This window comes from Polychytrium aggregatum (assembly GCF_025602895.1).
Source record: "Polychytrium aggregatum strain JEL109 chromosome Unknown BJ171scaffold_32, whole genome shotgun sequence".
In the NCBI taxonomy this organism is placed as follows: domain Eukaryota; kingdom Fungi; phylum Chytridiomycota; class Chytridiomycetes; order Polychytriales; genus Polychytrium; species Polychytrium aggregatum.
Window position 1 is genome coordinate 133,655 of NW_026516234.1, and position 19,761 is coordinate 153,415.

Below are 19,761 nucleotides of genomic sequence, written 5' to 3' on the forward strand. Positions count from 1 at the left end.
GGGAGCTGTCCTTTTGGTGGGAGCGCGCGCCACGAACCATGAGCCTCTCGGCGAGAACAGAGGGTGCACGTGCCATCCCGTGATCATGGTCCTCTCGCGAGAGCACAGATCGAGAGCGTGGCGCTCTCGGCTGCCAGCTTTCGTTCGCGCTGGTTGATCACGAAGGCCATGAACGCTGAGAAGGAGACGACCCCTGTCCAGGTTTGCGACTACAAGCCTCTGCGGGAGTGTCTTGACAAGCACCAAGGTAGAGGCCGGGTCCGACGAGCAGCCGTCTGGATGGGATCCCCACTATCTAGACACACGACAATCATGCAATTGCAGCGGTCCCGTCGACCCTTTAACTGCGATTCGTTCGGCAACACTGGTTCTGTGGTCATGGATGGCACGTTTCCGTTTATTCACGCTGGTACCGGCTTTGGCTATGGTGGAAAGGCGATCGGTCAAAGTGTCTGAAGGAATGGGAAGAGTTCAAGACGGCATGCTCCGGCAAGAGGTGAGGCACGACTGGCATCATTATTCCACGGATCGGCGTTTGGCGGCTGCCTGATCTGTTTCATCGAATGGCGCCCGATATCCAAAGAGTGCGCTTGGGCGAGGGCGGTTGAATAAAACGGCGGCCATCTTCTTTCCATATCTCGATGAGCAGTGGCGGACTCGGTCCAACGAAACGCAACAGATCTCCTGCTGCTGATGCGCCGAAACAGTGAACGAGAGGCAGCCCAAGAGTGCCCAATATGAGTATTCATCGTCGCCGCCGTGGTCAACACGGACACGCCATCGTTCCATCGTGCTATTTCATCCAGATGTGTGCGTGAATGGAGGTTGGACTGGCCTTGCCGCTGTTGCCACTGTTGCCGCTGTTGCCGCTGGTGCCGCTGTTGCTACTGCCATCAGCCAGGCTGTGATTGGAGCTTCTTTGTGGGCCAATCCATCGACTAAGGCCCTGATTGTCTGTCTTGAAGTGACGAGCGGATGCTTGGTCGGTCCTGTGTTGATTCGCATCTGCACAACGGAGGAAAGAGTTGTGGAGAGCGGGCGATGATGTTGCCGGCCGGCTGATGGGGTGTCGTCGCTGGTCTTGCTGCCTGTTTTGGTTGCTGGATGGACGGATGGACGGATGGACGGATGGACGGATGGATGGCCCGCCGAGGTCGATATCCACCATCTGCGGCTGTCGCCATGCGGTAACGAGCGGGAAACAGGTGGGAGTGCACATTTGCCTCTTTCCCTCGGCGGCCGCATGCTCTCCGCCGGCCCTGGCCCGAGATCAACCCGTCCACTCGTATCTCCGTTGTCGCTGCTGAGGGTCCTGTGATGTCGCCCGAAGGTGCCGTTTCTCGCTGCAAGCATCGCTGGCGATGATTCCCACCGGCAACATGAACAACCGACCGCCGATAGAATGCAACCTTCGCCAACCGAACGGGCGGCCGTCGGTCCCTGTACCCCGCACCGGCTCGACCCCTCGTCGCCGACTCGCTGAAGCAGCCCCGCGCAAGATGTGATCAAAGTACCAGGGTGCAGCCCAAGCGCCTCTCCCGACTCGGCCCAACACCGCTCGTACATGCCCACAAACCCATGCTGTTGTCTGCCCACTTCCCTCAAAGTCTGACATCGGTCTCATGCGGTCCGACTCCTGTCCCATCGAGGCCCAATTTCGCTCAATCGGAGGGAGGTGCTTCTCCCTTTCGTCGCCCCTCAAGTCCGGGCTCTCAACAGCTACTGAAGCAGTTGCCTTGGCAAGTGTGGCCCACCCATCTCAACTCCTCCCCCCCCCGACCCCCAATCGCCAGAGGCTGCTTTCTCACCACAACTTTCGTGCTGACGGCGGATCCGGTGCACTGCCGCTGTTCATATCCCTGCACGGCCTCTGAATGAGGGAGAACAGGGAAGGAGACAGTCGCAGTGACCGTCGCCCACCGCATCCCGACCGTCTGCTTCTCCGCCGGTCAGACCCCTTTTCCCACTCACCACGACCACTGCCCCCGCCTCGAGCGTCGGCTGCACACACAAAAACCCCATCGCCGGCATTTCCTTGCACAGCATCCTTCGTTGCAGACTCTGCTTGTCCTCCCCGATTGATTTGCAACTCTTGCCATCATCCGATCGACTATCGCCATCGCCAGTGTGGAGCTTTTGTCGCGATCCCCCAGAAACCCTTTTCTTTACTTGAACGAAACTCGCCTCGGCTCCATGACGCTGCTTTACAGATCCCACGGCTCCTCGCAGCACCGCGAGCACCCGGCTCCCAAATGCACCGCTATCCCAACTTCATCCGAGCTCCTAATGGTTCCGCTGCCGCTACCCGGCGCTCCATTGTCGCCATCGCCATCGCCTTTGCCATCACCGTCGCCATCGCCGCTGCCGTCGTCGCCGTCGCTCCCGCCGACACGACACTCAGACGCTTTCGTTTACCACGTCAGGGATCAAAAATCCCGCGACAAGGCCGTGCAGTTCTTTGGCGACTCTCGAATCGGGTTTCAGATCGGCACAGGCTCGGCCTCGAAACTCAGCAACTTTTATGGATATCAGCCGCTTTCGCCGCCGTCGCCGTTGTCGCTGTCGACGCCGCTGCCACCATCACCAAACGATCCACAGACACAGCAACAGCAACAGCACCACCACCACCACCAGCAACAACAACAACAGCAACGGCAGCACCAACAGCGATCGTCGTCGCTGTATCGCTCGCACCCACAACCACAACCACAACCACAGCCGCTGGCTCCGAGCCAAACAACGGCCCCCTTGCCATCGCAGCAACAGGGTCCGCAGCATGTGCCTCATCCGCAGGAACAGCGGATGCACAACGAGCAGCCCGACCCTCAACAATGCTCACAACAGTGCCCGCTGCCTGGGCTTTTGGTAGCGCCACAAGAATACCCGTCGCAGCCACAGGAACATTCGCAGCCGTTCTCGTCCCGGGGATCGTCCTTGATGCTGCTACCATGGAGCAGAAAGCCCTCATGCGACCGCGCCGACTGGCTCGGGCGCAAAAGCACATCCCAAAGCCTTTCGACGTCGGCCGGGACGGCGTCGGAGGGGGCTCTGGTGTGTCCCAGCACTTCCAGCACTTCCAGCATCCCCAACATCACCAACATCCCCAGCATTCACGGGAAGCTCGTGGCCGAGGCCATCAGCCCCCACCAGGACCGCCAGCAGTCCGCTTCGACCCTCGCGACCGAGCCGGCCTCGACGCTGTCCCGGATGCCATCGATCGACGATTTTGAACCAGGGCAGGCCCTGAATCTGGGTCTGGATCTGGGTCTGGACACGGCCGACGATCCCGAGCCGCCGGTGCTGGTACCCACAACGACTCCCACAACGGCTCCGGACTGGGGCAACCGACGACAGCGGCACTTGCTGAATCCGCTCATGTCGACGACGCAGTCGGTCTCGAAGCTCCGGGTGATCATGGGCGACTCGTGTCCCTTGGACGTCAGTCTGCGGGAAGTCTATAGCAACGGCCTCGTTACGCTGCTCGAGTCCAGACTGCCGGTGCTGTACTTTATGGCGATGCTGCTGAGCCAGCAGAACGCCGAGGCTCTGGTAAGGATAGAGCAGACGCCGGTGCAGCGACGACAGATGGATGCGAGTTGTCGGGGACGGAGGGGAGGGGAGGGTCCTCGAAAGGCTGGGCGGAATGGCTCGTCGATGAGGCGGAATTCTCATGTCTCGGCTGCCGCATGGTCCATGCAACTCGATGGTGCTCATGAAGCAGAGTGGAACGGACGCTGAGGGTATCATGTCCTACTCTAACCTATCTCCCACTCTCCGCGTCTCTGCCATGTCTCTTGCTCTCGCCATCCCGCTGTCATCTCCTTTGCTCTCCAATACCCAGTTCTTTATCAGCGACGTCCGAGACTTTGAGCAGCGCAACCACCGGTCATACGAGGAGCAAGCGCACGAAGCCCGGACCATCTTCAACGCCTACTTTGTGCCTGACAGCCCGCTCGAGATCAATATCACCCATGTTGCACGGCGCAAGGCTGCCGAGGGCATCAAGCGATACGACCGACTGTGTTTCCAGGAAGCAACCCTGGAGATTGCAGCCATTCTTGAAAGCGAGGTGGATCGGTTCCGCCGGGGCAGCTCTTTCTACCAGCGGATGATGCAAGATCTCGGTAAGCCAGCGTGGAGGGTGTGGATGCATGGATTGGGGGGGGGAGAATGAGCGGGAGAATGCCGATGGCGGGAGGGGAGGGTGAGCGCATGCATCGACCAGGGGCAAAGGCCAGCGAGGAGGATGATGGGGGGGGTGGATGCCTGCGTGTGGGCTGGGAAGGCAGATAGACCCGCCTGAGAAGATTTTGCGATGGGGCCAAACGAGGTGCCTGCCAGCGCATGTCGGGGAGCGCCGGCGGATGGCTGGCCAGCACGGGCTGACATCATGGGCGATTTCAAATGGCGGGGGGAATGACCAGAGGAGCGAATGGGCGAGGACAAGAGGAAGCGGGAGGAGAGAGGCCAAGTTGCCGACATTTGCAATGCCGGGGTCGATTCGGTCATGGTGGCGATGGGCCGATGCGGTTGATAGGTTCGGCGTGATCGATGCGACCGATGCAATTGATGGGATTTGCGGTGGCGATGCTCTCTTGGCATGGGAGATCGCCGTGGCCATCGACGACTGACCACGCTGCTCTGTCCGCACAGGCAACCAGCACGTCTATGGCGAACGACAGGCCGACGAAGCCGCCCGGCTGCTCCGAACGGTGCTGGCCTCGTACGAGAGCCCCGCGACCAACGAGCTGGATCAGTCGACCGACGCCATGTGGAGCCGCAACCGCAACAGCAAGATCCGCGAGTCGCTGGTCCGGTTTGCCAGGGCGCGGGGCGTACCGATGCGATAGAAGCAGGGGGCTGGGTGCATGCTCGGCCCGTTTCTCATGGCGGCAATTCGGTGGAGATGCCGCATAGGCCCGATATCACCCAGTGGTGCACTTTGAATAAATCCGCAAGCTGGAAGTTTCCGATTCTCTGATCCCGCCGCTGGGATTGGAGCGAAATGCCTGGATCCCACGGCGAGGCAGACACTCGCCCATGACCGAGGCGGACATTTGGCCGGCGCAACATGGCCCTGGGGCCAGAGGGACACGCCAAGCCCCACGGCGCAGACGAGGCCAAAGGGCACGCCGACAAGGGCGGGTTGCGCCAGGCCGGGCCAAGAAGGCGGCCATCTGACCGGCGTGCCGGGCGGGAAGAACACACAGTGGGGGTGTCGACGGCCCTGTGCTGTGCGAGCAGCAAGACGCCGACAGAGGAGCCACCACACCGACACCGGGAGAGCCACAAGGAGAAGAAAAAACCGGGTGGGACAGGCCACACAGCCTCGGCCGTGTTTGGACGGGGCTGGGGCTGATCCGCACGGGGCAAGGCGGTGGGAACAAGCTGGGGTTGGGCGTCTGTGTCGACACAAACCTTGTATCGACCACACAGGGCTGCAGCACAGACACAGCGCGGATACAGCGACGGCAGATACAGGAGAACAGGTTCCCGCAGCAGGCCTGCCTTGCCCGGTCCCACGCCGCCAAAGAAAACGTGCCCCAAGACGGCTGTGCGGTCCTGTGCCATGATGTCACGGCGAGATTGTCCGCGAGACTGCCCGCGAGATGATCCGCGAGATGATCAGGCATCTGATCGGCCAGACGGCCGCTTGGGGGCCCCCCAACCTCGACCCCGGCGACGCAGCGACCGCCCGCCGTGTCCCGACGAGCATCGCTCTGCTCGTCCGCTATCGCCCTCCTTATCGCTCTCGTTCTCGGCCTCGCGCTCGACCAGGCTCGTCCCCGGCTGGGTCAGCGACGTCTCCTGATCGGCCCTGCTGCGCTCTCGCCTTGCCGCCCCAGTGCCGTTGCAGCACAACGCACATGAGAGCCGCGGCCGCACAGGGCCGATTCTGGCCAATCGCAGCCGGCGCTACTTGGCCGAGAGTTTTGTTTGTGCCACACAGCCCAGACACAGCCCAGACACAATCTGGACACAAGCCAGACACAGGCCAGACACAAGCCAGACACAAGCCGAGCGCGACCAGGCACGGTGCGACAGCAGCCAACGCGTGCCGGCGCGCACAAGGCTGGGCTGCACTACATTAATAATGCGCAGCGCAGCAGCGGCACGATGACATCATCCGCCGCGCGGCGGCGATTGGTCTGCGCAGGCAGCAAGGCGGCCAGTGCGGGCGCGCAGCGGCGACAGCGGCGGGTGGGTGGCGAGAGGCCCCCGAGCAGGGTTCTCGCTGGCGCCGAGGCGGCCTCGGCGCGGCCTCTCGGGCAGTCCCGGGTGTTCGGAAGATCCCTCCCGCCTGCCTGCGGATCGCTGATTTCATATTATATTCGTTCGCCCCGCAGCGTTTTCGCTTCAGCCTGGTCCTTCCTCCCGCCCTCGATTGGCCTTCGGTCCTGCCACGTCGCCTTATCGCCCCACGGTCCTTTGGTCCTTCCGCCTCCCTCGGCCCCACGTCATTCTTCCGGACACGTCATCGCCCTGTCCTCGCTCTGCCCTGCGTTGCCCTGCCTCTGCTTATATAGCCCTTCTTCGCCCTCCCTTCTTCGCCATGAACTTCTACATGCCCTCGTCCAAGCCCCAGTCGCCCTCTGGCTCTCCCTCCAACACTGCCGAAATCCTTGGTGCCCTCGTCCAGATGATCGCCGAAAAGCAAAACATCGAGCCGCTTGAGTTTGTCGGCTGCCTCCTCCGCTCGCCGTCCCTCATGGCTCCCTCGGCCTCCCAATCGCCCCAGCCCATGACCGCCTCGCCCGAGCTCTCCTCGTCCTCGTCGTCCTCCTCGTGTCTGCCCTTGCTCTCCAACTCTCTGATCGCCCAGTCCCTCGCCAACCAGCTCACCCAGGCCGCCGCTGCCTCGCTGCCGCCTCCGGCCTGGATGGGCGACTCGATCCTCCCTGTCTCCTCCGATCCCTCGACCCAGATCTTCCCCGACATGTCCGACAGCGAGAGTTTGCAGCTCCTCAACTTCCCCTCCTTTGCCCTGGAGATGTGCAATTCCTGCTCTGTCGACCAGTCCGCCGCCTTCTCCTTCGATTCGTCCCCCATCCAGAGCCTCGGCTGCGACTGCTCCGCCATGGACTCGCTCACTCCTCCCATCTCGCCCATCTCCTCCGATCTCGATCTGAGCTACTTCACCCCTGACTCGCTCTGCGAATCTTCCGACTGCCACGGCCACGGCAACTTCCTCTTTGACACCCCTCTGGCCAGCCCGAGCTCCTCGATCGACTCCATCACCTCCTTCCAGACCGTCTCGGGCCCACTCGGTGCCTCTGTGGATGCCTTTGCCCCCGCCGGCATCTCTCCCAGCACCATCTCGATGGACCTGCCTGTGGATTCCCTCGGTGGCCTGATGACCCCGATCTCAAGCCACTCGGGCTCGCCAGCCATGTCGTGTCCCGTCGCCATCCCGAAAAACTCCATGCCTGCCAAGATGCCCACTCCCTCAAGGATGTCGTGTACATGCACCATCGACGGCTGCGGCAAGGTGTTCACCAGACGCTACAATCTGGTAAGTCTCGCACCCCGACTGATGCACGCCCAGGTCCGGCTGTGGGTCGTTGACGCAGTGCACTGAGCCTCGTCCCCTGTCTCCTGATGTGTGTGTGCAGATTTCGCATGTGCGATCAACACACTGTCGCGAGCGGCCCTTCAGCTGCCTGTACTGCCCGTCGGCCTTTGCCCGCCGCCACGATCTCCGCCGCCACCTGCAAAGCATGCACAAGTCTTCGCCCGAAGAAGCCTCCGAGATTGCCGGCAACGTCGAGCCCTCGTCGCCCAAGCACAGCATCGACCCCGAACTCTACGGCGGCAAGCGCCGCTGCCCAAGTACGGTCCCTCGCAAGGTCAAGCGTCCGTCAAGTGAATAAGCAGCCCGTGTCCTGCACCCGGGTTTGCTTCCCCTCCCTCTCTCTTCCTTCACATCCTTCTTTGATTCTCCTTGATACAACTGTCAAGCTTTTAATGATTTTTGGTAGATTGCTTTTTCATATCCCTTCCCATCTCTCTCTCTCTCTTTGCCTTTCCGATACACTGGTCACTCCGCTGCCTTTATCTCCACCGCCATCCATCGCCTTGACTTGCAGATAGACTCCCTTCTCCGCCACACCTCCATCGCCACCCTATTCCTTTCTCCCTGGCTCTCGCCTGATGCGGATGCCAGTCCCCTCCCACACCCTCCCCCATTTGCTGGTCTTTGTGATACTAATGATGAATCTCGTTCACAGCCGCAATCCGGACGGCCTGGTCCGTTCGAACTGTGCGCTGTGAGCGCAACATGGGTTTGTACATACGACTTCGGTCTGTGACTCCTGCCGGAAAGGTGTGGTAATAACACTACCATGCTTGCGAGGCTACATCGGAACATTAACCAGCATCCGCTTCCCGGAACCGGTTCCCTCGTGGAATAGTCTGTCTCTTTCTTCTTTTTTCTCTATCGTCGTCACATCACTAGCTGCCTCTTCGGGTCATCGCGGGGTATAGTCGGTACCCTTTTCCCTGAAGATTCCTCAGCCGCCAGCCAAAGGGTCATCGCGGGGTATGGTCTGTACCCTTTTCCCTCAAGCCAGTTCCACCAGCCAAAGGGTCAATGCGGGGTATAGTCGGTACCCTTTTCCCTCAAGCCAGGTCCACTAGCCAAAGGGTCAATGCGGGGTATGGTCTGTACCCTTTTCCCTCAAGCTCTCCCTCTCCCCTCCCCAAAACCGCCAGTCCGCCAGCAAAGGGTCAATGCGGGGTATTGTCGGTACCCTTTTCCCTGTAAAAACCTTGCCAGTTTTTGACAGTTCCGAAAACGGGTTATCGCGGGGCATTGTCTGTGCCCTTACCCTTATGCATCAGCATCATGCTCGGCTTGCGCTTTGGCGGGGCCAACTCCCTCCCCTCGACGCCGCAACCTTCAACTTTGACCTCATGCGACTCGGCAACCGACGATGACGACGATGACGACGACGACGACGACGATGATGATGATGCCGGATAGGTAACGAGTATTTCCCCTCCCCCTCTGTGTGTTCTTGTATGACTTTTATTGATGCCATAGGGAGTATTCTATAGTTGCTGCGGGATCCTTTTCGTTTCATTGCGGATTTGGGGTGGGCGGGCAACTGCTTGCTATCGACAGCCCTTATCCAAGCGGAGGCAATATCGACCCCCGAACATCATCCCGACTGTCAGCTGCACCCTGAACCATATCGACTCGGCAGAGGCAGCTCATCGCACCCGACAGTCGTGTCAGGTTTCGCATTACTGGGATCATCATCATCGTCGCAACTGACTCTGCATCATCTGGACACGACCCCGACTTCGACCCCACCGCGCCCCAAACACATCGACAACTCGACCTGGTGGCATTCTGCTTGATTTGATTGATTGCGCTTTGGTGTGGGTGGGTTGATTATCTCTCTCGTCGCTGCTGCTGCTGCCGAGCGTGCCCGCTGGGCCTCGGTTATTGAAAGTGAACCAGAAAAAGACCACAGAGTCACACACACCTTTCCAGGTGCAAAACAGAACAAAATACCACAATAAAGATGTCTGCGAAAAATGAATCAATCCGTCTCCCCGTGGGTGACCTTGGGTGGCCTTGGGTGACATGGCCGACTGGTGCCTTGCCATTCCAGCGTTTCCACAATGAAATGGGACACCCCCGTTTTGAGCCATGCCAGGGTTTTTTTCTGTGACCTGAATACACAGACCCACTCATTGCATTCATGACCAAACACAGCACCCTCGATTCCCGCATCGCTGCACTGCGACCGGTGGTGTTCACTCGGAGGCTGCCAAAGTGATATGTTATATTTCTTATGGCATAGCTAGACGCATGCCATCGCATACTACGCTGACAAATGGGTTGTGGGCAGGTGTCTCAGTTCCCCCTGAATACAGTGTATACTACGTATTGGAAGAAAAATAGGACACATTGTCTCATTCGGACAAACACGGCGTAGTCGATCATTTCACTGGGTGAGGGAGATGCATGGAGTTCGGGTGCCGATCAAAGTCGTCTGGTTCACACAACCCACGCAGGACATCCGTGTGTGGAAGTGTCCGGTTTCAAAGATGCACCCACCGAACCCATGGGAACTGGGCCTGCGTGCGGATGAAGCACCGGCCGTGACGGCTGCCGCAGCCATCAAGCGGGGTGGCGGCGCTCGTGCGAATGCGATCATTCAGGCAGAAATACCAGCGGCTTTGTCGGGTGGCTTTGGAATTCTCAGATCAGGCTCAATGTTCATGGCCGCGCTGGCAGCGGAACGGCGATAAAAAGAGCTCCGGGCTGGTCTCATCCCGCCTTACGTCCATCCACTTTTGACCAAAGTCTCCCCCCCCGTCGCTGCTCCAGCCCCACAAACATGTCTCCCCGCCAGATCCGTCTCGGTCGCAACGGCCCCCTTGTCTCCCCAATCGGCCTCGGCTGCATGGGCATGTGAGTCTCCATGTTGTCGGTGATTCCATTTCCTCGGCATCGGCGCGCTGTCCCCAATCGGCTCTATCATTCTCACCACGCATCGGTCTATCCGCTCGCGCTTCGGGCTGCTCATCCATACAGGAGCGAGTTCTACGGAGCCTCGAACGACGAAGAGTCGATCGCCGTCCTCAATCGAGCCATCGACCTCGGCGCCACGTTCTGGGACACGGCCGACATGTGAGTTGGACTGATGCTGGCCGACCGGACAGTCGAGTGAGTGAAATGGACGATCGTTCGCTGACATCGGCAACCACACCCCGGCTGGCCTGCAGCTACGGATACGGCGACAACGAGCGGCTCCTCGCCAAGGTCCTTGCCACCCGCCGCGACAGTGTCTTCCTGTGCACCAAGTTCGGCATCGTCCGGGACCGCACCGACCCGACCGTGCGAGGGTTCTCGGGTACGCCCGAGTATGTCCGCAAAGCATGCGAGGCATCGCTCGAGCGGCTCCAAGTCCAGACCATCGACCTTTATTACCTTCATAGAGCGGATCCCAATATGTAAGTCGCGAGAGGGCGATGAAGCAGCGCAGAGCAGTGAGACGAGTCGATCGCGGGGAGCTGCCATTGTCCGTTTTGTGGATATCACCTTTGGCGGATATCACTTCGTTGGTTGGTACAATCCATTCGGCCACCTCGCACGTTGCTCCCGCACCTCATCGTCTTTCGTTCGTCTCGCTATCTCGTCATTCAACCCGCAGCCCCATCGAAGTGACCGTCGCCGCCATGGCCGAACTTGTCAAGGAAGGCAAGGTCCGGTATCTCGGCTTGAGCGAGGTGAGCGGCGACACTTTGCGCCGTGCCTATGCCGTCCATCCCATTGCTGCCGTCCAGGTCGAATACAGGTACGCAGTCCGATCAGATCAGATATCTTTGCGAGCAGCCGATGGTTTGACAGTCATTCAGGGCTGCTCGGCTCACCTCGTCCAATGACACTTTTCGGTCGACCCACCACTGGCTCATCACCGCGCCATTCCGGTGCCATTCCGACTGACACCCTGTGCTTTTGCGTCTTACCAAACTTCCAGCCCCTGGACTCTTGACATTGAGACCAACGGCCTGCTCGATGCCTGCCGCGAGCTCGGCGTCACAATCGTCGCCTACTCGCCCCTCGGCCGCGGCTTCCTCACGGGCCAGTACCAGAGCCTCGACGACTTTGCCGCGGACGACTACCGCCGCTTCAGCCCCCGCTTCGCCGGCGACAACTTCCAGAAGAACCTCGACCTGGTCCGCAAGTTCGAAGAGATCGCCAAGGCCAAGGGCGTCAGCACCTCCCAGTTCGTCCTGGCCTGGGTCGTGGCCCAGGGCGAGGATTTCATCACCATCCCCGGCACCAAGCGGGTCAAGTACCTCGAGGAGAACATGGGGGCTGCCAATGTGGAGATCACTGCCGAGGACAAGGCCGCCGTTCGCCAGATCCTAGACTCGTTCGAGGTCAGCGGAGACCGATACCCCACCAACATGATGGCTGCCCTTAACAAGTGAGGTTCCACACCAGCCACTGCCCTTCTGTTGAAATGGGGGAAATCACGGCGCTGGAATACAATACGCATTCGACCCTCGATCTGGGGAAACCGTGGATGTGAATGTTCGCCCATCCAATGTCCATCTCTATCCCCTGGGCGATGGAGTACAGCATGTCCAGGCACCAACTCGTGGTATGCAAGCTGATCACCACCGAGATCGCTACACTGATCGACGTCCATCCGCGACATTGCAACAGCGTGACAGGAAACGAATACAGTGACTGGCGCCATTCACATCAAATACTGTATTCCAAAGTGCTCGCTGTTTTTTCTTTTGAGGGAGGAGGAGGAGGAGGAGGAGGAAGGAGGAAGCCAGGGGGACGACAAGATCGCCGAAACTAACGGCAACAACAACAAAATGCGAGATCGAGCGAATAACTCAGCGAAACGGAGCTACCACAACAACCGCCGACGGAACGATGGGTCGACGAAGCAAGTGTGCGGGTAGAGCACAGCCGAGGGCGCTCGGAGCCTGCTGGCCGGAATCCTTTGAGCCGGATCCCTTTGGCTCAGCAGCAGCCCCCTAAACCTTGCTGGCGGCAACTTGTGCGGCCTGCTCCTTGGCCTTCTTGACGCACTCACACTCTCCCGAGTTGAGCCTGGATCGGTCGCGGAGGAGCTCAAGGGCATCGATACCAATCAGCTTGATTCCGCTTGAATCCTCACCCTGCGTTTCCAGCTCTCCGGCGATCCACTGGGTGGCTTCGTACGAGTGGCGGTTGGCGATGGTGCACATGTCTTCGATGCATCGGTTGCAGATGCCAAGGTTGGTCGAGGCCAGTTGCTTGGCGTTGTCCAGGAGCATCAGCTCAAAGTGGTCCAGGTTAAACACGTTTCTGTCCATGAAGATCGAGTCTCTCGGGTACCCAAAGGGCACCTCGAGGTCGATGCCGCGCTCGAGCGACATGGTCACGAACGAGCTCAGATCGACAACCAAGGCCACAAACTTGGCGCCGCAGTATCCCAAAATTTCGCGCTGTCGATCGATCGGGTAGTTCTTGATGATGTCAAAGGTCATCTGTCCGATCACAGCTTTCCCAAAGGTTTGTCGACAGCTCAGGATCATGTCCATTTCACGGAGGCCGCGGGCAAGCAGGTTTTGGGCTTGCTCCACGTTGCTGTTGAGGGCAACCATGTCGAAGCTCTGGGCGAGCGGCAGTACCAGGTGCCAGTGCAGCTTGCTGAGGGTGTTGAGCGCCGAGATGTGCGCCTTCCGTAGCAGATCCAGAGGTGGCTGGAGCTTGTAGTAGGGCACGTTGTTCGAAAACAGGCCGTAGATCCGAGATCGCTCGTGAACATACTTGTACACCAGCTCGGTGTGCTGGTTCAGGAAGACCAAGAAGAGATCGGAGCTCTTGAAGGACTCGGGCGGCGTGTTGAGACCCATGGCCATGAGCATCTCCTTGAGCGCCGCCGTATCGTACACGGGAAGGTTGTTGACCTCGCTCTTGGCGTAGGACGGGAAGAGGGTTACGCCGTCCTTGCTAGCTGCGATGCGGTTGATCTGGAAGAGTATCTGGAACAGCACCGACGACAGCTGGAGGCGCGCAAAGTTGGGGAAGCTCGGGTGGTCCGCCTCGTAAATGGACGGCACGGGCTCGCCGCGGCGCTGCTTGGTGTCCATTTTCTGGATGACGCGGACGAGGAAATAGAGGGCATAGTACGGCTGGCCCTGGATCATGTACCCGCTCGCTGAGCAGTTGCATGACATTGAAAGGGCAACGCCAACAATCCGTCACAGTGGCGGTTGTGGACATGGAGGAACCCAGAGTCAGCACCAGGCAAGAGAATGGAATCATCCGACAGGGTCGCAGCCGCCCAAGCCGGTGCATCGTGCAGGTCACAGCCCCACCCCACAGACACGGCCAATGTCTCGATCGACGCAAACCCTCTTACCGATCATGATCCACACGTTTACGAGGCCCAGCCAGTCCTGGGCTACCTTGAGGGTATCGGCCGCCTCAAAGAGAGAGAAGAGCCCCGAATCAACATATCCCGAGCCCGCGCCCATCGGCCCAGACTCGTACACCGGCACGTTTTCTCCGAGCCGGCTGGCGTTGACCTCGGCCACACGCACTGGGCCATGGAACTTTTCAAACTCGGGCGAACGGCCGCTGACGCCCCGGCGCTTGGTGGTCTCGTAGCAGCTCACCCAGTGGATCAGATTGATCTGCTCGCCAATCTGCAGCGAGATGGCGGCAAAGTTGGCCTTTTGTCGAGCCTCGCCCAGGGAGCTCTTGACTTTGCGGAACAAATGCAGGGCTGTCTCGTTGTGTCCAACGGCCTTGGTGTTGTCGCCGAGCAGGAAGTGGGTGTTGGCCGTGTTGGCGGAGATGACGGCGTTTTGAATGTCGAGCCTCTCGGCATCGGCGGCCAGGATGGGCGAGTGGCGCTTGCCTTGGATCTCCAGCGGCGGTTTCAGCGACGCCATGAACCGGGTCACGGCGGCGGCCTGTTCTTGGTAGCCAAGTGAGATTTTCTCCATGCCCATGGAAAGGTAGCACGCACCCAGATGTGAGAATGCGCGGGCGAGCGCCAGCATCAGCGAGCGGTGGAAGTACGAGAGCCGGAGATATTTGCCATGGCGCTGCTCCTTGGCGATGCTCGCGAGGGTGAGCGGGACATGGAGCCCGGCAGGAAGCGGGTACTCCTCCAGGAGCGCACGCGCGACGCTCAAGCACTCGTTGTGCAGCCTGATGCTCTCATCGAACCGACCCGAGACATACTCGAGGTTGGCGCGATTGTTGATGAGCTCCAGGAACATGACAACCAGCCATGGGCCCACATCGGCAGACACGGCCGAGCGTGTCGAAGTCGATGAGGCCGTCGATGCGTGGCGAGTGACGGGCGTGTCGTCATCATATGGATTGCCCCGGCTGAGGTTGTACTTGTCGATGGCCATGATCCAGATGTTGGAGGGGTCATCGCTGCGCTGCGACTTGACAAAGCGGCCGGCCAGCGTAAAGGCGGCGTCGAGGGCCGTCCGGCTCTTTTCCAGATAGCCGAGCTGGCGGAAGGCCGAGGAGATGTTGGCCATAGCCCTGGACTCGGCAATCTTGTCGCCCTCGTGGTGGGCCGCGTCGGCGGCGCCGTACCAGGACTGGATGGCCGAGTAATATCGGCTCTGCGAAAAGTGAAGTTGGCCCTGGGTCATGGCAGAGTTGATCTGGGTGTTGGCTCGGGTGGGTCCGTCGATCAGGGGAGTGCCGGGTTCTTCGCTGGTCGTAGTGGTATCGCTACCGTTGGTGGCCATCCGACCGACAAGAGACTGGCCGTGTTGCAGCATGGAGATGCTGCGGGTGGGCATTGTCGGAATGCCGAGGCCGGTGGAGGCCCGTGATTCAGTGTTCAGCAGTGCAAACTGACCCGCAAGCGAGCTATTTGGCGAGATCTGCATACGAGCCATGGCCCGCACGTTCGCCAGCGAAGCACACGGGTTGAATCCCAGCAGGCACGCAGCAGATTCAAAGCCGGCATTATTGCCATCCAGGGGTCGAGCATAAGTCACAGCCGCGGTATGATCATCGGGATCGGAGCAACGAGTGGTCGATTGGGAGGGTTTCGGAGGGGGGGAATACCCAGATATGTCGGATGAAGTTTGGGAGATGACGTTTCGACATGCATTGCGACGATGGCCACAGCGACCAGGTGTCCGATTGGCGGCAGCGTTGCGGTTGGCGACGATGACGAGGCAGAAGTCGGAGAAAGTCGATGGGTATATCCAGGGTGGCCGCATCGGGCAGCGTTGTGGGCATGAACGAAAATGAAGGCAAGGTAGACGGTGGTGAAATACGTCAATATCATCCGCAAGGAGTCGGCGACTGATACCGTGGCGTCGGCTGCATGCCGTCCAACGGGATGAGATGCTATCAGGCTGACCGGGGGCAACCGCCAAGTCGAGTTGGCCGATACCCAAGCATGGCGGCAACTGACAGAGCAGCGACAGCGCAGCCAGGCTCGACATGCGACCGGATACATACGACTGGGGACTCGACCAGCTCGTTAGAGACATATGGCGCCGCTGCTGGAGGGTAGTTGGGCGAACCCGGTATGGACACAGGGGTTGGGAACGGACTGCGTGCGGCATTCGACGGCGGTGCTCCAGCATATGGGAAGGGAAGGTCGTTGTGCTGGATGGGGCGGCCACTGGCATCGTAGTAAGGATAGCTGCGAGCGGCAGGCGGGGCCGCAGAGACGGGCTGGGGGAAAGGGAGGGCTCCTCCTTGGGTCGGATAGGGGAGCTGCTGGTGCTGGTGCTGGTGGTGTGGCAGCTGGGTGGCCTGCTGGGACGGGCTGTAGTAGCCACTGCCACCATCCCAGGCGGGTTGGTAAGCTTCCCTGGGCTGATTGTATCCAGACTGAGGCGAGTAAGCAGCACCATAGGGGTTGGGAGACCCCGTAGCATTGGAAGGGTGGCCGGGCCCAGGAGAGCTGCTGAGGGGGACGGCCTTCCTGGGCGGCGGCACTATCGAAGAAGGGTCGTAGCCACTCATGGTTGGGAACTGGGTCGAGGGTCGCTTGCAGAGCGATAGGAGGACGGGGATGGGCTCGAAGCGGTTGCTGGGTCCGCGAAGGTTGTGAATGAGTCGAGACGGAAGATGAGCACCAAGGCCGCCGGATGACGAGGCGGGCAGCAGGAACTGGACCAAAGGCGGCCGAGGCGCAGCGCGGGGATACACCGAGCAGAAACAAAACAGCCGGCTCGGCGACTTTGCTGCCCGGGAGCCTTGGTGCTGCGATGGGCCGATGCGATGGACCGTTGTGATGTGTCGGTGCAATGTCGGTGCAATGTGTCGGTGCAATGTGTCGGTGCGATGAGCTGATATGGGCTGCGACGGATCGTCTTGAATCGCTGTCGATCAAGCAGGCCTGTTGGCGAATCGCACCTCTCGGGAACAGAGATGGCCAGATGGACAGGAGGCACTGGTGGGACCGCAGCCCGACGTGGTTGGCCCAGATGTGGATATGCTTTGTCGCTACATGTGTACAGTGGATATCGCCAACATGGATATGCAACTTATATATCGTCACCACGGATATGCGTGTATATCGTCGATATGGATTTGCGAGTGTGTGTGTGTGTGTGTGTGTGTGTGTGTGTGTGTGTGTGTGTGTGTGTGTGTGGCTAGCCCGCGCCGGCCCTAACCCTAGCGGCCAGTGCGCCGCCGCGATGCACCCAAAAGTCTTGCGAGGGATTAGCGAAATGTTTCTCCCTCCTTTCGTTTGACTCAAACAGGTGTCCGTTTCTGGAGTAAGTGTCTGTTGCCAGTCCGCGACGCACGCTGCTGTCCATCCATCCATCCATCCATCCATCCGTCCATCCGTCAGTCCATCCACCCATCCGCCGACCCGTCCATCCATCCATCCGTCCATTGGGATCATTGAGGCACCGGACACGCAACCATCGAGCCGGCCATCCTGGCAATCGGGATTCACCAAGACTTTCCGAGCATTGCGGTCATGTCCGTCGGTAGCGACAGCGCCCGATCGGCGGCAAACCGACACTGGATTTCGGCTCCTTCATCTGCGTCCCAGCCAACCGATCGCCGTTCAACTTGGAGTCAATCAGCCACGCTGACGGCCCTGTCGTCGCCGATGCGGAGTGTGGTCCTGGGCGAGTCTGTACGAAGGCGTCCTCGGCCTGGATGATTGCGGATAGGATCGCCGTGATCTGCGCCATTTCTTCAACTCAGCGACAGCGTCGTTTATTGGCATATATATATCAACGAGTAACGGTGGCAGTCGACTATCTGGAACTCGGTCGGCGTTGGCTGGTTGATGGCTCACCCGACGGATGGGACTGGATTGGATGGATGGTTGCTGCGTGTCGCAGAGAGCGTCGCCTCGGCCTCCATGCGTCGATCCGGAGAAGCGGTGCTGATCGTCCTGGCCTGCTTCCCCCCGAACTCTAGGTACGTAGGACCTGGAAGACACATTTATCCAACATGAGCGCCCGCAATAAGATCGTCAAGCCCCTCGGCCAGCAGGCCGATGAACTCGAGCTCCAGATTGCTCAGCACATCTTTGATCTCGAGAACAACGTTGCCGAGCTCAAGGTCGATCTCCGCGCTCTCCAGATCACCGCTGCTCGCGAGGTAACGGCTCAAGTTGTGCTGAAACTGCGACGCACTCTCCCCGCTGCTCAATCGTAGCCCTGCTAACTGGTGCGTCTGTAACAACAAATCCTCCGAACCAGATCGAGGTTGGCCACGGCAAGCGCGCCATCGTCATCTTCGTCCCCTTCCCTCTGCTCAAGCAGTGCCACAAGGTCCAGAGCCGCCTCGTCCGTGAGCTCGAGAAGAAGTTCTCCGACCGCCACGTTCTTTTCGTTGCCCAGCGCCGCATCGTCCGCAAGCCCGCTCGTGGCGCTCGTGTCGGCCAGATGAGACCCCGCTCCCGCACCCTCACCTCGGTCCACGAGAAGCTCTTGGAGGATCTCGTCTACCCCACCGAGATTGTCGGCAAGAGAACCAAGGTCCGCGTCGATGGCTCCAAGCTCATCAAGGTGTAAGTAGTTTGTCGATGCAGGATGGCTGGTCAGGAGCAGCCAGCACTCGGCGTATCGGCTCTGTTTCAACTCGTCGCTTTGGCCTCTCTGGCTCGTTCGGGGAGATGGTCCCGTCCCACCAAGCCGGATCATTCTGCCATGTGGCTGTGTCTGCGACCTCAACACGACCTTCGCCTAGAGCCTGCGGTTGCTAATCACCGACCCTCTTTGGCCACAGCTTCCTTGACCGCAAGGACCACACCTCGCTCGAGTACAAGCTTGACACCTTCTCCTCTGCCTACAAGAAGCTCACCGGAAAGGATGTTGTCTTTGAGTTCCCCGTCAGCGGAGCCAGCAACGAGTAAATCACTCGTTGTGTTGACTGAATATATATAATTGATCTGCACACTGGTCCGCCCGCTCGGTTTTCCAGTGGTGGTGCGCTGGACTGTGCTCGTCATGATGACCTCGCTCCTCACCAATCTGATTGTGCATGTGCAACCCCGGGCATTGGTCATCGTCATGGCGTTGATCCGGGCCCTCCTCTTCGCGATGTCTCGCATCAGCAATGATCCTGTGTGAGATCTGCATGCAGCTGTGGTCTGTCTGCGATGCTGCGTGCCGTACAAGTCTGTGCGAGTCCAGTCCAGGAACATTGAGTTCCTTCTATCCAAGCTGCACCAACGCAGGCAACCGAACCGCTGGCGATACGCCTCGCCCATCGTCTTTGTGCCATCCGTGATTGGCTGCACTCGGCGAGGATCGAAGTTTCCACCGCGGCGATTGTGGTGGCAGCCCCCCCCCCGACCCGCAGTAGCTTTCTGCATCACTTGCCAGGGTCGCCTGTCCGCTTCCTGCATCACTTTTGCCCTCCCTCCCGCCCTGTCGGCAGCCCGTCCAGATAGATAAGCAGCACGCTAGGTGCCGAACCGTGGGAACTCGTCCGTCTCGCTTCAAACCAAGAAAATCCCCTCGCGGCCGTATAGCGCACTCTGTTGGTAGGTGGCCACCCGTGCTCCCGTCTTACATCCTGGATTTGGCTGTGCGAAACTGCTTCTCAGAAGCACAATTTATACTCTGCTTGTCCACATCCCCCTCGCCCTAGGCTCAGTGGCCATCGCTTGTTGCTTCCGGATAGGTCCGTGTTCATCCGACACTCAACGGCGCACCATCACCACTCTTTATCCCTGAGGTTCTGACCGTCCTGCCATGGTATTCGGACGCAAGGATACCCTCAAGTCCGGAAATGATGTCAGTGCATCGTCAACGCCGGTCAAGAGC

At 59.7% G+C, this 19,761-nt stretch overlaps 8 protein-coding genes across 8 annotated transcripts; 5 read left to right on the forward strand and 3 right to left on the reverse strand.

The window, feature by feature from the left end:
- The first annotated feature begins 134 nt into the window (after positions 1-134).
- On the forward strand, positions 135-754 carry BJ171DRAFT_182893 (uncharacterized protein). The gene is made up of 3 exons (XM_053106089.1): positions 135-247; positions 436-496; positions 647-754. The coding sequence occupies exons 1-3, from the start codon at positions 169-171 to the stop codon at positions 708-710; spliced, it is 204 nt and encodes a 67-aa protein (XP_052964384.1). The 5' UTR covers positions 135-168; the 3' UTR covers positions 711-754.
- On the reverse strand, positions 628-1,651 carry BJ171DRAFT_182923 (uncharacterized protein). The gene has a single exon (XM_053106090.1). It carries the CDS (start codon positions 1,564-1,566, stop codon positions 799-801), a length of 768 nt encoding a protein of 255 aa, XP_052964385.1. The 5' UTR covers positions 1,567-1,651; the 3' UTR covers positions 628-798.
- Positions 1,652-2,193: 542 nt separating this feature from the next.
- On the forward strand, positions 2,194-4,850 carry BJ171DRAFT_476740 (uncharacterized protein; the record flags this gene model as incomplete). Its single annotated transcript, XM_053108847.1, has 3 exons — positions 2,194-3,549; positions 3,842-4,124; positions 4,654-4,850. The coding sequence occupies 3 exons, from the start codon at positions 2,194-2,196 to the stop codon at positions 4,848-4,850; spliced, it is 1,836 nt and encodes a 611-aa protein (XP_052964386.1).
- Positions 4,851-6,553: 1,703 nt separating this feature from the next.
- On the forward strand, positions 6,554-7,871 carry BJ171DRAFT_584215 (uncharacterized protein; the record flags this gene model as incomplete). Its single annotated transcript, XM_053114293.1, has 2 exons — positions 6,554-7,513; positions 7,614-7,871. 2 exons carry the CDS (start codon positions 6,554-6,556, stop codon positions 7,869-7,871), a joined length of 1,218 nt encoding a protein of 405 aa, XP_052964387.1.
- Positions 7,872-7,955: 84 nt separating this feature from the next.
- On the reverse strand, positions 7,956-8,479 carry BJ171DRAFT_182949 (uncharacterized protein). Its single transcript, XM_053106091.1, has one exon. It carries the CDS (start codon positions 8,366-8,368, stop codon positions 8,039-8,041), a length of 330 nt encoding a protein of 109 aa, XP_052964388.1. The 5' UTR covers positions 8,369-8,479; the 3' UTR covers positions 7,956-8,038.
- A 1,716-nt stretch (positions 8,480-10,195) lies between these two features.
- On the forward strand, positions 10,196-12,227 carry BJ171DRAFT_600999 (aldo/keto reductase). Its single transcript, XM_053115056.1, has 5 exons — positions 10,196-10,426; positions 10,550-10,645; positions 10,741-10,968; positions 11,169-11,312; positions 11,496-12,227. Exons 1-5 carry the CDS (start codon positions 10,353-10,355, stop codon positions 11,950-11,952), a joined length of 999 nt encoding a protein of 332 aa, XP_052964389.1. The 5' UTR covers positions 10,196-10,352; the 3' UTR covers positions 11,953-12,227.
- A 143-nt stretch (positions 12,228-12,370) lies between these two features.
- BJ171DRAFT_182982 (uncharacterized protein) lies at positions 12,371-16,598 on the reverse strand. Its single transcript, XM_053106092.1, has 3 exons — positions 15,974-16,598; positions 13,890-15,384; positions 12,371-13,685 (listed from the first exon to the last, which is right to left on the reverse strand). Exons 1-3 carry the CDS (start codon positions 16,484-16,486, stop codon positions 12,517-12,519), a joined length of 3,177 nt encoding a protein of 1,058 aa, XP_052964390.1. The 5' UTR covers positions 16,487-16,598; the 3' UTR covers positions 12,371-12,516.
- A 1,152-nt stretch (positions 16,599-17,750) lies between these two features.
- Positions 17,751-18,962, forward strand: BJ171DRAFT_183015 (ribosomal protein S7e). The gene is made up of 3 exons (XM_053106093.1): positions 17,751-18,088; positions 18,190-18,500; positions 18,719-18,962. The coding sequence occupies exons 1-3, from the start codon at positions 17,939-17,941 to the stop codon at positions 18,843-18,845; spliced, it is 588 nt and encodes a 195-aa protein (XP_052964391.1). The 5' UTR covers positions 17,751-17,938; the 3' UTR covers positions 18,846-18,962.
- The last annotated feature ends 799 nt before the right edge of the window (positions 18,963-19,761 follow it).